The sequence below is a fragment of the Macaca nemestrina genome, chromosome 7 (genome assembly GCF_043159975.1).
Source record: "Macaca nemestrina isolate mMacNem1 chromosome 7, mMacNem.hap1, whole genome shotgun sequence".
Taxonomy (NCBI): domain Eukaryota; kingdom Metazoa; phylum Chordata; class Mammalia; order Primates; family Cercopithecidae; genus Macaca; species Macaca nemestrina.
The window spans coordinates 2,155,177-2,174,792 of NC_092131.1; the positions used below are offsets into that span (position 1 = coordinate 2,155,177).

At 57.5% G+C, this 19,616-nt stretch overlaps 1 protein-coding gene across 8 annotated transcripts in view; it reads right to left on the minus strand.

Annotated features, from left to right (window-relative positions):
- The window catches only part of LOC105489860 (phosphofurin acidic cluster sorting protein 2), a 107,066-nt gene that overhangs the window by 22,651 nt on the left and 64,799 nt on the right, over positions 1 to 19,616 (minus strand). For 6 of the 8 annotated variants that reach the window (XM_071099452.1, XM_071099453.1, XM_011755052.3 and 3 more), the window contains 5 exons: positions 19,481 to 19,606; positions 6,531 to 6,693; positions 5,772 to 5,845; positions 5,380 to 5,460; positions 4,043 to 4,102 (listed from right to left, as the gene is read on the minus strand). In XM_071099452.1, coding sequence (XP_070955553.1) covers positions 4,043 to 4,102; positions 5,380 to 5,460; positions 5,772 to 5,845; positions 6,531 to 6,693; positions 19,481 to 19,606 — 504 coding nt within the window. The remainder of the gene's footprint in view (positions 1 to 4,042; positions 4,103 to 5,379; positions 5,461 to 5,771; positions 5,846 to 6,530; positions 6,694 to 19,480; positions 19,607 to 19,616) is intronic. The other 2 variants (XM_011755054.3, XM_011755057.3) reach the window with 1 other exon arrangement.

Consider the following 19,616-nt stretch of genomic DNA (forward strand, 5'->3'; position numbering starts at 1 on the left):
GTCAATTTCTACAAAAACACAGCTGGAATCTGATAGGCACTGCGTTGAAGTTGTACATCAATTTAGGGGGTATTGCCACCTTAACAAGACTAAGTTTTCCAATTCATGAACATATGACATCTTTCCATTTATTTATATCTTCTTTCTTTAAAAAATTTTTCATAGTTTCACTGTATGAGTCTTACTCATTTTAAAAATCAGGTTGCTTTTCCTCCTGGGTTTGGAGAGTTTTTAATATATCTGTTGGATACAAATCTTTACCAGGTACGTTATTTGCAAATATCTTCTGTCAATCTGTGGCTTATCCTTTTTTTTTTTTTTTGAGATGGAGTCTCGCTCTGTCGCCCAGGCTGGAGTGCAGTGGTGCGATCTCAGCTCACTGCAAGCTCTGCCTTCTCCTGCCTCAGCCTCCCGAGTAGCTAGGACTACAGGCGCCCGCCACCACGGCCAGCTAATTTTTCTGGATTTTCAGACGGGATTTCACCATGTTAGCCAGGATGGTCTCGATCTCCTGACCTCATGATCCACCCACCTCGGCCTCCCAAAGTGCTGGGATTACAGGCGTGTGCCACCACGCCCAGCCAGCTTTTCATTCTTTTAACAGTATCTTTCAGAAAGCAAATTTCTACTTTTGTTTATTGTGTTACAAAATATAAAACATAATATTTTCCATTTTATCTATTTTTAGGTGTATAGTTCAGTGGCATTAGTGCAGGATTTAAGTTCATATTTTTTAAGGCTTAGAATCTATGTAATTTAAATTTTAGGCTTTTACATTTAGGAATATGGTCCAGTCAAGCTGAATTCTGCACATGGTGTGCACTGTCAAGCATCAGTTTCTTTGTGAAAAGATACTTTCTCTGATGAACTTGGCACCCTTGTTGAAAATCAAGTGACTCGCTAGGTGTGCCACCTTTTACAATGAAAAATACAGAAGGCAGCCCCCAGCGGAAGCTTTCCCTGTGAGCTGAAGCTGAGGGCTGTAGGGAACAGACTTCACTCTGGTTCATCCTCACAGGACGGGTCCCAAGCAGAGCGCTGCTCTCCTCCTCACCAGACCCACTGTGTGGCACCTGGGCACAGGGCAGCCTGGATGCCAGTGCTCTGTGGTCAGCCTAGGGGCTGTGAACGTTTATACCTCCAAAATTCCTATGCTGAAACCTGACCACCAAGGTGCTAGAATTAGCAGGCGGGGCCTCCACCAGGTGGTTAGGGCCCGAGAGCTCTGCCCTGCTGAATGGGCTCGGCGCCCTGGTGAGGGACACCAGGTGGTTAGGGCCCGAGCTGCGCCCTGGTGAGGGAGGCTTGAGGGAGCTTGTCAGTCCCGTCCACCACACAAGACACTAAAGTGCCCTCTATGGGAAACAGGCCCTCAGACACCAAATCTACTGGCACTTTGAACTTGGACTCACAGCCTCCACAACTGTGAGAAATACATTTTGGTTGTTTATCAATTTCCCAGTCTAAAGTATTTCGTTGTAGCAGCATGAACAATCTCAGAGGCCTGTAATCCAGGCAGGCGACCTCGTCTCACTGTGCATCTCCTGCCCAATGAGGGTTGCTGTGAAGTCCTGGGCAGGGGGCAGTGCCAGGCGTGATGCTCCCAGTGGCCAAGACACAGGTTCAGAGCTGCAGTGGAGATGGTCTGGTCTTTGCAGGAAAGGGATGGGTGGAAAATCAGGAAAGAGATCCCATCGCTCCATTAAAGTACTGGGTTGACCTGTGTGAATTTCACACAAAACTGCGCAATTATCCCTATGAAAATGATGTTCTCTCCCTGAACGGTGTCTGTGATGTTGGCCCATCTTTTCACAGTTTGGGTTGTGAGTCTCGGAACCATATGTGTAAGTGAAATGCATTCTGGGACTCAGTTCAGTTGCCCACGTGAGTGCAGAATCCCACAGTCAAGATTCAACCAAGAACACCCACCCCTGAACCCACAGGCGCTCGACAGGGCTCAAGGAAGCCCCAGGCCAGGGAGCCGACTTGGCCAAGTCCCATCTTCAGCTGGACTTGGGAATGTTCCAATCCAAGATGCAAACCAAAAGACACAGGGGCCCGAGGACCACCCCAGTAGTGGAGGTGCCCTTCCTCTGCAGCCAGTTGGTGATGTTACGCCGTTCTCAGAAATGCTGCCTGCCCCACCGGGCCACAAATCACCTGTTTCGGCACATGCACTTGACAGCTTCGCTGAGTGTGTGCCCCGAGGCTGATCCAGGTGCATCCCGAGTATGTTAGGACACAGCGCCATCTACAGGCAGCGTGCTCTCAGGCCGACAGGCGACAACACTGCTTCAGGGCTGAAATGCTTAAATGCCACCTCTTCACTTCCGGTCCTGAACCCAGGCACGTTTTTCTTCTGACATTAAAGAAACAACAAAGGCTGGATGTGGTGGCTCATGCCTGTAATCCCAGCACTTTGGGAGGCCGAGGCAAGCAGACACTTGAGGCCAGGAGTTCAAGACCAGCCTGGCCAACAGGGTGAAACCCTGTTGAACCCAGGAGGCAGAGGTTGCAGTGAGCCGAGATTTGGGTGGTTTTTTTTGTTTTGTTTCGTTTTTTTTTTTTTTTTTGAGACAGAGTCTTGCTCTGTCGCCCAGGCTGGGGTGCAGTGGCCGGATCTCAGCTCACTGCAAGCTCCGCCTCCCGGGTTTAGACCATTCTCCTGCCTCAGCCTCCCGAGTAGCTGGGACTACAGGCGCCCGCCACCTCGCCCGGCTAGTTTTTTGTATTTTTTTTAGTAGAGACGGGGTTTCACCGTGTTAGCCAGGATGGTCTCGATCTCCTGACCTCGTGATCCGCCCGTCTCGGCCTCCCAAAGTGCTGGGATTACAGGCTTGAGCCACCGCGCCCGGCCTGTTTCGTTTTTTTTGAGACGGAGTCTCACTGTGTCGCCCAGGCTGGAGTACAGTGGCGCGATCTCGGCTCACTGCAAGCTCCGCCTCCCAGGTTCACTCCATTCTCCTGACTCAGCCTCCCGAGTAGCTGGGACTACAGGCACCTGCCACCACGCCTGGCTAATTGTATTTTTAGTAGAGACGGGGTTTCACCGTGTTAGCCAGGATGGTCTCGATCTCCTTGACCTCATGATCCGCCCGCCTCGGCCTCCCAAAGTGCTGGGATTACAGGTGTGAGCCACTGCACCCGGCCGAGTGTTTCTTTTTTCTTTTTGAGACAGGGTCTCGCTCTGTTGCCCAGGCTGAAGTGCAGTGGCTCGATCTCCGCTCACTGCAGCCTTGGCCTACCAGGTTTCCTCCCAAATAGCTGGGACTATAGGTGCACACCACCACCCACGGCTAATTTTCGTATTTTACTGTAGAGACAGGGTTTCGCTATGTTGCCCAGTCTGGTCTCAAACTCCTGGGCTCAAGTGATCTGCCCGCCTTGGCCTCCCAAAATGCTGGGATTACAGGTGTGAGCCACTGAGTCCACCTATGTTTTTCTTTTCAGTATGAAAATTATGCAAGTTCATTGTAGAAAATTCCGAGATTAGAGAAAAGGTAAAAGATGAACATTGAAAACCTACGGACTGTCAATAGTGGGGGGCTGTCAGGTGGGGAGGAGTCCATGGGAACTCTGTACTTTCTGCTCCATTTTGCTGTAAACCTAAAACTGCTCTAAAAGCTAAAGTCTATTTATAAAAAAACAAACACACAAACTAATGTTACGCCCCCTGAAAATGACTTCCCAGCTTCCAGTGTATTCACGACTCATACTTCAGCAGAGACCCAGCGGGCGACCTGGAGCCTGGGAGGCAGTGCCGCTGTCCCTGCACCTCACGGTGAAACTGGCCGGGCGGGTGACCTGGAGCCTGGGAGGCAGTGCCGCTGTCCCTGCACCTCATGGTGATACTGGCCGGGCGGGTGACCTGGAGCCTGGGAGGCAGTGCCACTGTCCCTGCACCTCACGGTGATACTGGCCGGCCGTGCAGACAGTGAGCGGCAGAACCAGATATGGCCCCGAGACAGACTCCAGAGGCCTCCTCCTGCCCAGGCGCTGCTGTAAGCGTGGGGGCTGTGAGCAGAAGGCGTGGTGCACTCACCTCATCGGACACTTTGAACCTCCGCAGCAGCGCCACCACTTTCTGCTTGAAATTTTGTTGCTGCAAGACAAGCAGTGTAGAGTCAGACCTGCTGCCAGAGCCGCAGACCTGCCACTGGAGCCACTTCCTCAGGCCGCAGGGAGGCCGCACCCAGGCCCGCCGTGGGAAGGCAGCAAGGCCTCAGCACCAGCAGTGCTGATGGATTCGCACATAGCTCCCAGAAGCTTCCCAACAGGCCTGAGGTCTGACAGTTCCATTCCTGGCCAAGGGGGACCCGGGGAGGTGTGTGCAAACTCCATGGTTCTTCCAGAAACCTCTGCAGCCCTTCCCAGGCTCACGGGGCCCTTCCTTCAGCACCCCTTCCCAGGAAAGTCCCTGGCCAACTCCAGAAGGAAGGTGCTCAGCACCCATGTGGGGTGGGCAGGTGGGTGAGTGTGGGGTAGTGCGTGCTCCAAGAGCCTGAGCCCCATGGACGCCTCGTGCCACCCTGGACTGCAGAACCTTGGCTCCAGCCACTGGGCGAGCCGGACCCTCAGCCACCCTCTCGGGGGCCAACCCTACAAAGGTAGCCCACGCCCTCCCTCCACAGCAGCTGGGCCCCGGGGGGCCCTGGAATGGAGGCACAAGCTGGCGTTCTGCACAGTGGGGGCAGATCTCCAGGCCAGCAAGACACACCTTCACCACTCTGGGGCAGCTCGCCCATCCCCGGCACTGTCTGCCCACGGTACCCCCTTGAATGCTGCCAGAGGAGGCGGCGGTGTCTGGGCTGGCCTGTGCCCACATCCCTTGTCAGCACCAGGCACAGGGCTCCCCTGCCACCTGTGCTGGCCTCCCTGGAACCGTGCCTGTCCTTGGGGTGTCCAGGCACCAGGTGGTGGGCCCTCTGTGCCGGTGCTGGACATGGCCTCTGAGAAAAGAGCTGCCTGAGCCTTCCTCATGGAAAAAATGCCTGACAGCCCCACCAAGCTCCTGGGGACCGTGGGGCCAGGTAGGCCAGATCCCAAACAAAAGCGAGGGAACCAGCCCACTCAGGTGTATGTGGGCACCTGAGGGGACGAAGGGGAGGATGGCCTCCCTGGGGCTCTCCAGCCTCCCAGCCTTGCTCAGGGCCCACTGGGCCTAGTGGCCACACAAGGCTGAAGTCATGAGATGTGGTGGGGCGGGGGAGAGAGTGGCACCCAGGAGACTGGCAACCAGGGGGTCTGCCACGGGACATGCTGCTGTGACCTGGGGTGATATCTCACTTCCCACGCCCATGCCCCCCACCACGCCCGGGCTCCTAGCGTCCTCCCCCACCCTCGCCTTCCCCAGCATTCAAAGAAGCAGTCTCCACCAACCCTGGTCATGGACGTCGTTCTTACAATCGATCTCCGCTGCTTCTTCGGCTTCCCGACGTCGAAGTCGTCCTCGTCCAAGTCCTGCAGAGACACACGCAGTGGCTGAGGCCATGGCAGCCTGCACGGCGCCGGAAGGACCCTGCCAGCCTCAGCGTGGGCGATGGGAGAGGCCCAGCACTGAGAGCCAACCTGCTTCCCAAGACTCTCAGAGCCACCTGCACACAAACCCGAGCCCCTGGGGTCAGGAGACGAGAGACGGGCGGCCAACCAGGGGCCGGGCCTGTGGCTCACCCACCCTCACGAGGCCCTGGTGACGGCTGGTGAGGACCCCACAGACCCCAGGACACCCGGTGTGAGCCGGGAGAGGGCGCGGAGCCCCGGCCCCAGGTCACCTGCCCCTGCACAGCGTCGTCACTAGCCTCCTGCTCGGAGGAGAAGCTCTCATACTCCTCCTCAGAGTAGTTATCTGCGGAATGAACAGACAGAAGGGAGGGTGCCGTGAGATTCCACCCAGGAAACCAGGCGGTGGCCACCCCCAGGCTTCCCTGGACACAGAGTTGGGGCAGCGAGGAGGTGGATCCATGCAGGACAGAGGGGCTCCAGACACAGATGCTGGGGCCCCGAGCCCCCAGAGTCCACTGGCAACAGTCTAGGTCGGGGGTGGCAGGAAGTGGGGAGGGCCAGGGAGGGCAAAAGGGGGCCACATGAACTGCTCCAGCCCCCACGGCCGCTCCTACTGGCTGGCATTTCAGCCTGGATTTGCGCCAACTGGGTCCCCCCTGCCTGAGGAGTAGGGGAGGCGCTGGTGACCCTACTGGGGTGGCGGCAGCCGTGGCACCTGCCTATGCTGGGCCCTGCACCCAGACCAGCAAGGGCATCACAGTGCGACCCCACACCTCTTTTTGAGGACACTCAGGACTCAGGCCTCTCGACCAAGGAGCTGCAGCCAGGGGGACAGAGCAGGGACCTGTGGCAGCCCGGGCCCCATAACAGCGCATGCCTCTGCGGTGGCTTCCAGACAGGAGAGCAACTGACTCGTGCTCCAGACCCCCGACTTAAGCCAAGCTGGATGGTTTCTGCCACCCGATGTGCCGTGGCTGGGAGATGGCCTCCCCACGGCAGGGGCAGAAGCAGGCTGGCACCGCACTCACCCGTGGACTTGGCCTTGGGGCCGGCCTGCATGGTGCTGTCCTCGTGGTCAATGGGCTGGCTGGACAGGGAGGCGATCCAGATCTCGGCTGCCTTGACGGGGGCCTCCTTGATGCTGCTGCAGAGGCTCAGCACCTGGCCGCCTTCAGACGGGTGCTGCATCACCTGTAGGCCAGGGGCACGGTTCTAGAAAGCGCCATGACGGGAAGGAGCCCGGTGCCCTGGTGTGTGGGCTGGGGTTTCTGAAGGGCTTTCTCTCTCAGTGACAGCAAGGGCAGGCCTGGGCAGGGCTGCCACAGGGCAGGGAGCATCCAGTGGACAGGAAACGTGGCCACCGGGGAGAGGGGACAGATACGAGAGGTGGACACAGGAGCCAGGTGGACAGACGAGGGGAACATGGGAGTTCTTGTGAACAGGACATAAGGAGAGGGCATGGGGCTGTGCTGGGGAGGCCAGTGCCAGGCACGGCCATGAGGGACTGAGATGGACAGAGAGAGGTGTCTGCGGCCCTCCTGATCTCAGGCACACCTGCTGTCCACACAAAGCCACCCAGGAAGATCCTGGGCCCCCTGCTTCAACTCTGCCTCCACCCCTCCACCCACTCAAGACCTCAGCAGCAGCAAAACAGTGTGAAACCGGCCGTGCAACCCACAGGAGTCAATGCCACAGGAGTCAATGCCCAGGGACCAGTGTCTGTGGGGGACCAAGGAGGAGCAGCCGGAGCACTCTCAGCCAGGCAGGAATCTCCAACAGCAGGAGACACCCACCAGGCCTGGCTCACAGGCCAGGCCAAGCCCCTCTGTTGTGAGAGACTCAAACCAGGGAGTGGCAGAACAAGCCCCGGCCCCTCCTGCAGCCACGACCCGCACCTAGGCATGGCCCCGCCGTGCCCCATGCCAGCCTCAGAACCACACGCGATGACAGCTCTCAGACACTCACAGCCTTGGGGCCATCTGTGCTCTAGAAGCCGCCTTTTGGGACTATTGGTTCACATCCAGATGTTAGGATTTTCTAGACCAGATTTATTTATTTATTATTTTTTTGAGACGGAGTCTCACTCTGTGGCCCAGGCTAGAGTACAATGGCGTGATCTTGGCTCACTGCAACCTCCGCCTCCTGGGTTCAAGCGATTCTCCTGCCCCAGCTTCCCGAGTACCTTGGATTGCCGGCGTCCGCCAGAACGCCCAGCTAAGTTTTGTATTTTTAGTAGAAACAGGGTTTTACCACGTTGGTCAGGATGGTCTCAAACTCCTGACCTCAAACGATCTGCCCGCCTCGGCCTCCCAAAGTGCTGGGATTACAGGCGTGAGCCACCACGCCCGGCCGACCAGATTTATTTTTATTGTGGGGTCCTGATTTGGGCTGCTAATTCTTCAATTAATCAAAGTAAAAAAATGTTTGAAAGTTTACATTTGCCCTCACCTTCATTTCAGAAAATTACGAAGGGCAGCTGGCAGCTTCTGCCAACACTCGCACCCACTGCTGATGCCCTTGTGCCCACACACTCGCCGGGGCACATGCAGCCTCACGCACTTGGAGGCTGCTGTTGTCCAGGCCCCCAGCACCCTGAGTCGCCTTCTCAGAGTGACGTCTCACGCGGCAGGGTCTCAGTGTCACGCAGGGGTGAGAACCTGTAAGCTCAGAAGCCCTCGTTCAGAAACGCTGAGCCCTTGCTGGGCATCCCAATACAATGAGCTCAGTGGGGAGGGGACTGCTGGGCTGGGGTCCCGGAGGAATCAAGTGGGGCTCAGGCGGCGCTACACCTGCTCACACCAACTTCCACGGGGCTCAGAGGGGTCCGGGCCCTTTTCCTCCCAAGAAAACCCTGCTCACCTCCTCCTTCAGATGGGAGGGCAGAAAGGAACGGGGCCTCTTGACAAAGATGCTTTTGCCGGGATTCCTGCAGCTAGCTGTAATGGGAATGCTCTGCTGGGCCCGTAGTGGGCCAGGGGCAGGTTGTGGAGTAGCCCCCGCTCCTCTCAGCCTGTCATCGACCTTTATGTGAACACTATTTTGATATCTGCATGCCCTGGAAGTCCCAGGCCCCACGCTCCGGGCTGCACGTTCCCCTCCTCCTGACAGTGCTTCTTGATGTGTGCGTCCTCCTGGCAAGGGGCCAACCACCCTTGAGCTGGGCACTCCCCAGGGGTGATGCTGGCTGGCAGGCAGGTCACTGTCCTGGACTGTGGTCATTCCCACTCCTGCCCCTGCTGACCCTGAGACCACCCTCCTGGGTTAGTCCAGCAGATGCTCTGTGGATGCTCAGTGATCCTCAGCAAAGGGCTGGAGCTGCCTCACCAAGGAGGGTGGCCTCAGGGCCCAGCTCCCTCTGCCCCTGACCCTGACAGGCTCCTCCCTCTTCCATTTTCAAATAGATTTGAGTGACATGGAAAATTGAGGCCGGACACAATGGCTCACACCTGTAATCCTAGCAGCACTTTGGGAGGTCTAGGCAGGTGGATGGCTTGAGCTCAGGAGTTTGAGACCAGCCTGGGCAACACGGCGAAACTGTCTCTACCAAAAAGCATAAAAAATTAGTCAGGCATGGTGGCGTGCACCTGTAGTCCCAGCTACTTGGGGACTGAGATGGGAGGATTGCTTGGGCCCAGGGGCTTGAAGCTGCAGCGAGCCAAGATCACACCACTGCACTCCAGCCTGGGTGACAAAGACCCTGACTCAAAAATAAATAAATAAATAAATAAATAAAATTGCTCAGGATGTCACACTTAATTGTACAAATAGTATAATAAAAATTTTGTGAAAACAAATAGTCATGCACCACGTAATGACAGAGGTATGTCCTGAGACATGCATGGTGAGGAGACCTCATCATCTTGCCAACATCACAGCATGCAAGCCTGGGTGGTGCCGCCTACCACGCACCCAGGCTGCAGCCCTCGCTCCACTGTGCTCTGCCTTACTGCACTTTGCAGATCTTTTGTTTCTCACAGTGAAGGCTTTTGGCAACCCCGCACCAAGCAAGTCCAACGGCGCCACTTTTCCAACCGCAAGTGCTCACTTTGTGTCTCCGTGTCACATTTTGGTAATTCTCCCAATATTTCAAAACTCTATTATTAAATCTGTATGGTGATCTGTGATCCGTGAGCTAAGGTGTGACTGCTGCAATTGCTCTGGGGCACCACGAACATCACCCACGTAAGACGGGGAACTGAATCAGTGGATGTGAGCATTCTGGCTGCTCAGCCCACCGGCCATCCCCCGTGTCTCTGTCTCTCCTCGGGCCTCTCTCTTCCGAGACACAACAATATGGAAATTAGGCCAATTACTAACTCTACAATGGCCCCTAAGTGTTCAAGTGAAAGGAAAGGTTGCACATCCCTTTCAACGAGAACCTAGAAATGACTGAGCTTAGTGAGGAAGGCACGTCAGAGGCCAGACGGTGAAGGTGAGGCCTCTTATACTAAATCGCCAAGCAGTGAATGCAAAGAGAAAGTTCCTGAGGGAAGGAAAAGTGCTGCTCCAGTGAACACAGGAGTGAGAATCAGCAAAGCAGCAGCCTCAGTGCTGATGTGGACAGAGTGAGTGGCCGGGATGGAAGATGGAACCAGACAACACTCCCTTAAGCCAAAGCCTCATCTGGAGCAAGGCCCTGACTCCCTTCACCTCTGTGAAGGCTGAGAGGCAAGGAGTGTGCGGAAGAAGCTTGGAGCTGGCAGAAGTTGGTTCATGAGGTTTTAGGAAAGCAGCCGTCTCCATAACATAGAAATGCAACGTGAAGCGGCAAGTGCTGATGGAGAAGCTGCAGCGAGTTCTCCAGAAGATCCAGCTCAGATCATCGACGAAGGTGGCTACACTAAACAACAGATTTCAACGTAGAAGACACAGCCTTCCACTGGAAAATGATGCCATCTAGGACTTTCATAGCTAGAGAGGAGAAGTTGATTAGCCACCACACCCGGCTCATTCTCTTTTTTTGAGACGGATTCTCACTCTTGTTGCCCAGGCTGGAGTGCAATGGCGCGATCTCAGCTCACTACAACCTCCACTTCCCAGGTTCAAGCAATTCTGCCTCAGCCTCCTGAGTAGCTGGGACTTCAGGTGCCTGCCTTGCCACCACGCTCCACCAATTTTTTTTTTTTTTTTTTTTTTTTTTTTTCGAGGCGAAGTCTCACTCTTGACACCCAGGCTAGAGTGCAATGTCACGATCTCGGCTCACTGCAACCTCCGCCTCCTGGGTTCAAGCAATTCTCCCGCCTCAGCCTCCTGAGTAGCTAGAATTACAGGCATGTGGCACCATGCCCAGCTAATTTTGTGTTTTTAGTAGAGACAGGGTTTCTCCATGTTGGTCAGGCTGGTCTCGAGCTCCTGAACTCAGGTGATCCGCCCACCTCAGCCTCCCAAAGTGCTGAGATTACAGGCGTGAGCCATCACGCCCAGCCCACTAATTTTTTTAATGTTTTGAGATGGAGTCTCACTCTTATTGCCCAGGCTGGAATGCATTAGTGTAATCTCAGCTCACTGCAACTTCCGCCTCCTGGGTTCAACTGATTCTCCTGCCTCAGCCTCCTGAGTAGCTGGGATTACAGGCGCCCACCACCATGCCTGGCTAATTTTTGTACTTTTAGTACAAAATTAGAGACAGGGTTTCACCATGTTGGCCAGGCTGGTCTCAAACTCCTGACCTCAGGTAATCCGCCTGCCTTGGCCTCCCAAATGATGGGATTACAGGTGTGAGCTACTGTGCCCAGCCTTTTCTCTCAGAGTGTGTGTGTGTGTGTGTGTGTGTGTGTTTAGCAGAGACAGCGTTTCACCATATTGGCCAGGCTGGTTTAGAACTCCTGACCTCAAATGATCTGCCCAGCTTGGCCTCCCAAAGTGCTGTGATTACAGGCGTGAAACAGGGCACCTGGCCTGGATTCAGCATTCTTGATGCCATGAAGAACATTTGTGATTCATGGGAAGAGGGTGAGATATCAAAATTGACAGGAATTTGGGAGAAGAGGATTCCAACTCTCTCATGGATGGCTTTGAGGGGTTCAAGGCTTCAGTGTAAGAAGGAACTACACATGTGACGGAAATAGCAAGAGAACTGGAATTAGAAGCAGAGCCTGAGGATGTGACCGAATTGCTGCAGTCTCACGAAGAAACTTCAGCTGATAAGAAGCAGCTTCTTATGGATGAGCAATGAAAGTGCTTTATTATTATTTTTTTATTTTTTTTATTTTTTTTTGAGACGGAGTCTCGCTCTGTCGCCCAGACTGGAGTACAGTGGCGTGATCTCAGCTCACTGCAACTTCCGCCTCCTGGGCGGGCTCATGCCAGTCTCCTGCCTCAGCCTCCCGAGTAGCTGGGACTACAGGCGCCCACCACCACGCCCAGCTAATTTTTGTATTTTTAGTAGAGACGGGTTTTCACCATGTTGGCCAGGATGGTCTCGATCTCCTGACCTCGTGATCCACCCGCCTCGGCCTCCCCAAGTGCTGGGATTACAGGTGTGAGCCACTGCGCCCGGCCAAAAGTGGTTTCTTGAGATGGAACCTGCTCCTGGTGAGGATGCTGTGAACACTGTGGAACGGCAACACAGGACTTAGAAGATTCCATCCACTGCGTTAGAAAAGCAGCAACAGGATTTGAGAGGACTGACTCCTATTCTGAAATAATGGTGGGTAAAATGGCACCGAACAGCACCACAGGCGACAGAGAACTACTTTGTGAAAAGAAGAGTCAAATGATGCAAGAAACTTCTTCGTTGTCTTGTTTAAGAAACTGCCGCAGGCACCCCAGCCTTCAGCAACCAACACCCTGATAGGTCAGCAGCCATCCGCGCTGAGGAAGACTCCCACCAGCCAAAGGGTTACGCCTCCCTGAAGGCTCAGATGATTGTCAGCTTTTCTTTTCTTTTCTTTTGAGATGGAGTCTCACTCTGTCACCCAGGCTGGAGTGCAGGGGCATGATCTCGGCTCACTGCAACCTCTGCCTCCTGGGTTAAAGTGATTCTCCTGCCTCAGCATCCCTAGTAGCTGGGATTATAGGCGTGAGCCACAACGCCTGGCTAATTTTTTGTGTGTTTTTAGTAGAGATGACGTTTCACCATATTGGCCAAGCCAGTTTCGAACTCCTGACCTCAGGTGATCTGCCTGCCTTGGCCCCCAAAGTGCTGGGATTACAGGCATGAGCCGCCACGCCTGGCTTTAGCAATATTTTAAAATCAATGTGTACATATATTTTTTGACATAATGCTATTACACACTTAACAGACTACAGTACTACGTAAACATAACTTTTTTTTTTTTTTGAGTCAAAGTCTCGCTCTGTCGCCCAGGCTGGGGTGCAGCGGCGCGATCTCCACTAACTGCAAGCTCTGCCACCTCCCAGGTTAATGCCATTCTCCTGCCTCAGCCTCCCGTGTAGCTGGGACTACAGGCGCCCGCCACCACGCCCGGCTAATTTTTTTGTATTTTCAGTAGAGACGGGGTTTCACCGTGTTCGCCAGGATGGTCTCGATCTCCTGACCTCGTGATCTGCCCGCCTCGGCCTCCCAAAGTGCTGGGATTACAGGCATGAGCCACCGCGCCTGGCCTAACATAACTTTTATATGCACTGAAAAACCACAAAATGTGTGTGACTCGCTTTATTTCAATATCCGTTTTTACAGGGGTGGCCTAGAACTGAACACACAATATCTTCAAGGTCGGCCTGTACGAGAGACAGACTCCCGCTCCTAGGCCACAAACCTGGAAAGCATGTGACTGTACTGAAAACTGCAGGCAGTTGTTACACTCAGTAGGGATTTATGTGTCTAAACACATTCAGAGGCCGGGCGTGGTGGCTCAAGCCTGTAACCCCAGCACTTTGGGAGGCCAAGACGGGCGGATCACGAGGTCAGGAGATCGAGACCATCCTGGCTAACACAGTGAAACCCCGTCTCTACTAAAAATACAAGAGAATTAGCCGGGCGAGGTAGCGGGCGCCTGTAGTCCCAGCTACTCGGGAGGCTGAGGCAGGAGAATGGCGTGAACCCATGGGGGCGGAGCTTGCAGTGAGCCGAGATCGTGCCACTGCACTCCAGCCTGGGGCACAGAGCACGACTCCGTCTCAAAAAAACAAAAACAAAAACAAAAACACATTCAAACACAGAAACAGTAGGCTGGGCATGGTGGCTCATGCTTGAAATACCACCACTTTGGGAGGCCCAGATGGGCAGATCACTTGAGGTCAGGAGTTCAAGACCAGCCTGGATAACGTGGTGAAACCTGTGTCTACTAAAAATACAAAAATTAGCTGAGTGTGGTGACGAGCACCTGCAATCCCAACCACTCGGGAGGCTGAGGCAGGAGCATCACTTGAACCCGGGAGGTGGAGGTTGCAGTGAGCCGAGATTGCGCCACTGCCCTATAACCTGGTGACAAAGTGAGACCATGTCACGAAAAAATTTAAAAACAAAAAACAAACAAAAAAGCACAGTAAAAATAAAGCATAAAAGATATAAAGTGGTGCCTGTGAACAGGGCACTGACGACGGCAGAGCCTGTGGGGCTGGAGGTTGCTCCGGACGAGCTGTGGGGCTGGAGGTAGCTCCGGACGAGCTGGTGGGTGAGTGAGTGACGTAAAGGCCTGGGACGTCACCATGCACCACTGTGTAGGGGTGGGCATGTGTGTGGCCAGGCCCAGGACACTCGGGCCACACTGAATTCATACAGTGATAAAGTAACTGTGCTATGGTGTTATGATGGCTACCACATCATCAGGAGATAGGAAGTGTCCAGTGCCATCACATGCTCACGGGGCCACCATGGAGCCATCGTATTCTCATGGGGCCCCCATGGACGCACAGCCCATGCCTGACTGGGCTGTCATCAGCAGCCTGTAGCCGTGCAGACACTCACAGAGAAACTAAAGGGGATCCAGCATGCAAACGGTCAGGGTGATGCTCCATTCTATCCTTACCCTGAGGTCTTCCTGTGTCCCACCGTGAGCCGCCCGCCCCTCACAGGTGCCCTTGGGCTGGACCTGGCCCAAGTGGCATGTGCAGCTTGTGGCGAGGCCACGAGAGGGAGCCCAGCTGTGCAAAGAAGCATGGCTGCTCCCTCAGCCACCACCACACTCCCAGGTCACCCCTACGCCTGGTCATGGGTCTATCAACCTTCCTCTCTTGTCAAGGAGCCCAGAGGCCCCAGCCTCAGACAATGGCCACCAGCTAGCATGCCTGCATCCCCCAGGCTGGGGCCCCGGGGTGGTCTGGCCACACGGACGCCCACCCCTACACACGCCCACCCCTACACGCTCCCTCTATGGGTGCTGGGGTGAGTTCCGAGAGCCACACCATAGGAGAAGCCCCACGTCTGTCCCCATCGCATGCCTGCCTCTGCAGAGCTGCCTCTGAGGGGGACCGCCGGCAGTCAGCTCAACCTTCCTGAGAGGTGGCAGGCAGAGGCGCGTGCCAAGCAGGCCCTGGGGCTGTGGTCACTCCTGATGGTCTCAGCCAGAACTGCTGGTCAGCCTGCAGACCTAAGCCGTCCCACGCTGGTGTTCAGTTCATGGCACCCGTGAGGCCCGGCCCCTACCCTGGGCCCCCTTGGATTCCACTTCCTCAGCCTCGGAGTGAGGGCTGGACAGGCCAGGGCTCTGGGCTCAACTCACTCAAAATGAGCACGTGGTGAGGGCAGGGTTAGGGTATGGCAGGGCCCAGGCTGCTCAGTCCCTCCTGCCCCGAGTGTGCACCCATCTGAAGGGAGGTGACACCTGTGTCCCCACGGCCATCGCCTTCTGCTCTCCCCACAGCCCGGAGGCCCTGGGCAGGTGCCCCCCGCATCCTCTCCCACCACACTCTCCGCCCTGGCCTCGAGTCCACCCAATGGCCCGCCTCACCCCACGCTGTGCCCTCAAGGACCCTTCCCTCCAGCCGAGCACTACTCTCAAACGCATGGCGCCAGCCTCACCCACACCCCACTCTCACAACAGTCCCTATGGCAGCACCCATGCCTTCACCCCTGCCTCAGTCGTGCAGTCTCGGAGCCAGCAAGCCCCCACGGCACAGCTGCCTGAGACCACCTGGTGAGAGCCCCCCACCTCCGCCACCTGCATCCGTCTGTGCCCACGGGGCTGTCCTGCCTCCGCAATCTCCCGCGCTCACACTCTCAACCAGCCAGCAACGCTCACAGGTGGGAGCCAGCCCCAAAGGCGGCAGGACACAGTGAGCCCATGAGCCGCCCTGGTGCTCGGGGACACATGGGAGGGCCCAACTAGGTTCTGGGGCCAGGCCGCCGGTGGAAGGTGGAAGGACGCCCTGAGGACCTGGAGGAGCCGGTGGAGGGGAGAGCGAGGAGCAGGCAGACGACCTCGGCTTTGGAAGCCACAGGTGCAGGGCGAGGGAGCCTTGGGGTGGGGCCACAGGCTCAGGGGCAGGGCACTGGGACTACATCCAGGGGTGGGGCTTTTCTTCCAAGAATGAAGAACAGATGACAAGGAGCAGGCGATGTGGCTGGTGTGGCCTGGGGTGGGGGAAGGTTGCTCCAGCCTCTCCCCAGGGATCAGCAGGGGACAGCCCAAGGCTGGGAGGGCAGGCGAGGGAGGGGCCTGGGAGCAGAGGCTAGCGTTCAGGGCAAGGACGCCCAACACAGAAGCGCCAGCGCTGAGAGGGGCGCCACCGCTGAGAAGGGCAGGGAGGAGCGGCCTGGGGTGCTGCGGTGCAGGCAGGGCTGGCAGCGCAGGAGCCTCAGCACTGAGAGATGTAGGCGGAGCGGCCCAGGGGCGGGAGTTCACAGGGACTGGCAGGGATCCACAGGACATCACTTGCATGGCTAATGGGAAACAGAGCCTGCATGACCTCCCCATAGTGCCCGGACCCTCCTGCTCCACAGGAAGCAGGCAGCAGCTCCCAGGAGGCTCTCATGGCCCAGAGAGCACCCCTGAGCCACCTGTTCACCCATCGCTGAGCCTACAGCAGGGAGGCTGGGATGACAGGCAGCTCCAGGCCACCAGAGGGGTCCCAGGGCCCTGCGAAATGCAGCCTGGAGGCCCGGTCCACCCATGCTGTCCGTAGTTTGCCGAAGGAACCCGGGAGACTGCAAGGCTTGTCTGAGGCCATGTGGCGGCACAGAGAAGTGAGGCCTCGGGACGCCACTGCTGCTTCCCGTACCCTCCATGCTCCCATCTCCCGGGGCAGTGGGGAGGGCTGAGCCCAGAGTAATGCTTGGTGCTTGTCCTGGATGCGTAAGTGGGGGTGTGTGAGGATCTGGGGGACCTAGCACTTGACCTGGGAGACAGGAGGCCTGCAGGCTCCAGGGGGGTGTGGGGCAACCAGCTACAAGCAGGCACACCCACCGTCCTAGCCCCAAGCCCCAGGAGCAGGGGGACCCAGCGGGACGAAGAGGGGCTGGGGGGCTCTGGCAGCTCCGGCTCCCAATGAGGGGCTGCCCTGGCTGACCTTCCCAGGCCCCAGGCAGGCAGCGACACAGCTTCACATGCCCTAAGCACCACTCACGCCCGCAGCCCCTTGACCCCTGAACACAGCCCCATGATGGGGAAAGTTCTGAAGCAAAAGAGACAAACGGGTCTGGGGCCCTGGGCTGCGCCTTCTCCCAGAGCCAATCTTGCAGCCCCAAAAGGGTTCATGAGAAAGTCCGAGGCCTCAGCCTGGGGTGTCTTCTCCCGAGCCCCCACACCCCACCACGGCCTCCTCGGAACTCCGGGTCCTCTGGAACAAGGTGGGCTGCTGCTTGGCTGTTTCCTTTCCTTTTGAGGTACTTCCCCTTCTTTCCCCTCCAGGGAACTCCAGCCACCCCCTCTGACCTCTGGGTGTTGCCCCCGCCCTGCTCAGGTATGGTCGGTGGCCCCTGCATGGAGCTGACGCCTGTCCTGCTCCTCCTGCTCAGCCAATCCTGGGCCAGAGCACGTGCCGAGCAGGATACGGACACGAACCCATCACAGGAGGCACCTGCAGTGCGGGGACGGACACACCCATCACAGGAGGCACCCGCAGTGCGGGGACAGTGACAAACCCATCACAGGAGGCACCCGCAGTGCAGGGACGGACACACCCATCACAGGAGGCACCCGCAGTGCGGGGACAGTGACAAACCCATCACAGGAGGCACCCTCAGTGCGGGGACGGACACGAACCCATCACAGGAGGCACCCGCAGTGCGGGGACGGTGACACACCCATCACAGGAGGCACCCGCAGTGCGGGGACGGTGACACACCCATCACAGGAGGCACCCGCAGTGCGGGGACAGTGACAAACCCATCACAGGAGGCACCCGCAGTGCGGGGACAGACACACACCCATCACAGGAGGCACCCGCAGTGCGGGGACAGTGACAAACCCATCACAGGAGGCACCCGCAGTGCGGGGACGGACACGAACCCATCACAGGAGGCACCCGCAGTGCGGGGACAGACACACACCCATCACAGGAGGCACCCGCAGTGCGGGGACAGTGACAAACCCATCACAGGAGGCACCCGCAGTGCGGGGACGGACACGAACCCATCACAGGAGGCACCCGCAGTGCGGGGACGGACACGAACCCATCACAGGAGGCACCCGCAGTGCGGGGACGGACACGAACCCATCACAGGAGGCACCCGCAGTGCGGGGACAGTGACAAACCCATCACAGGAGGCACCCGCAGTGCGGGGACGGACACGAACCCATCACAGGAGGCACCCGCAGTGCGGGGACGGTGACACACCCATCACAGGAGGCACCCGCAGTGCGGGGACGGTGACACACCCATCACAGGAGGCACCCGCAGTGCGGGGACAGTGACAAACCCATCACAGGAGGCACCCGCAGTGCGGGGACAGACACACACCCATCACAGGAGGCACCCGCAGTGCGGGGACAGACACACACCCATCACAGGAGGCACCCGCAGTGCGGGGACAGTGACAAACCCATCACAGGAGGCACCCGCAGTGCGGGGACGGACACGAACCCATCACAGGAGGCACCCGCAGTGCGGGGACAGACACACACCCATCACAGGAGGCACCCGCAGTGCGGGGACAGTGACAAACCCATCACAGGAGGCACCCGCAGTGCGGGGACAGACACACACCCATCACAGGAGGCACCCGCAGTGCGGGGACGGACACGAACCCATCACAGGAGGCACCCGCAGTGTGGGGACAGTGACACACCCATCACAGGAGGCACCCGCAGTGCGGGGACGGTGACACACCCATCACAGGAGGCACCCGCAGTGCGGGGACGGACACACCCATCACAGGAGGCACCCGCAGTGCGGGGACGGACACGAACCCATCACAGGAGGCACCCGCAGTGTGGGGACGGTGACACACCCATCACAGGAGGCACCCGCAGTGCGGGGACGGTGACACACCCATCACAGGAGGCACCCGCAGTGCGGGGACAGACACACACCCATCACAGGAGGCACCCGCAGTGTGGGGACGGTGACACACCCATCACAGGAGGCACCCGCAGTGTGGGGACGGTGACACACCCATCACAGGAGGCACCCGCAGTGCGGGGACGGTGACACACCCATCACAGGAGGCACCCGCAGTGCGGGGACGGTGACACACCCATCACAGGAGGCACCCGCAGTGCGGGGACGGTGACACACCCATCACAGGAGGCACCCGCAGTGCGGGGACGGACATGAACCCATCACAGGAGGCACCCGCAGTGCGGGGACGGCTGCGATTCCTCCACGGAAAGGACTCCAGAGCAGCCCGACCCAAAACCCAGCCTCCCCTGAAGGGCAGGACAGGCTCATTAGAGGGGCATGCACAGGGCTGCAGGCATGTGGGGAGCCACGCTGGGTGGCAAGGGAAGGTCAGAGAGGAAGCACCACCTGGGGCCACACCCGGCCCTTACGGCGGAGCCCAGCCACCAGGCTCCTCTCATCATTTTCATGTGATCCCTGGACATCTGGACCCGGGAGAGACATCTCCCACGGGCAAATGCTCTGGCACCCAGGTGGCCAGCCCGACGCAGGCCACGCCAGTCGGAGCACTCACCTCAGCCATGCTGATGGAGCCCACGGCCAGCGTCTTGTAGCCCAGGATGGTTCTGTTCTTGTAGCGCTTTCTGCGCTGCAGCATGATCTGAAGCTTGTTGCCTTCCCTCTTCAAGAAGTGAGGATACTGTGGGCAC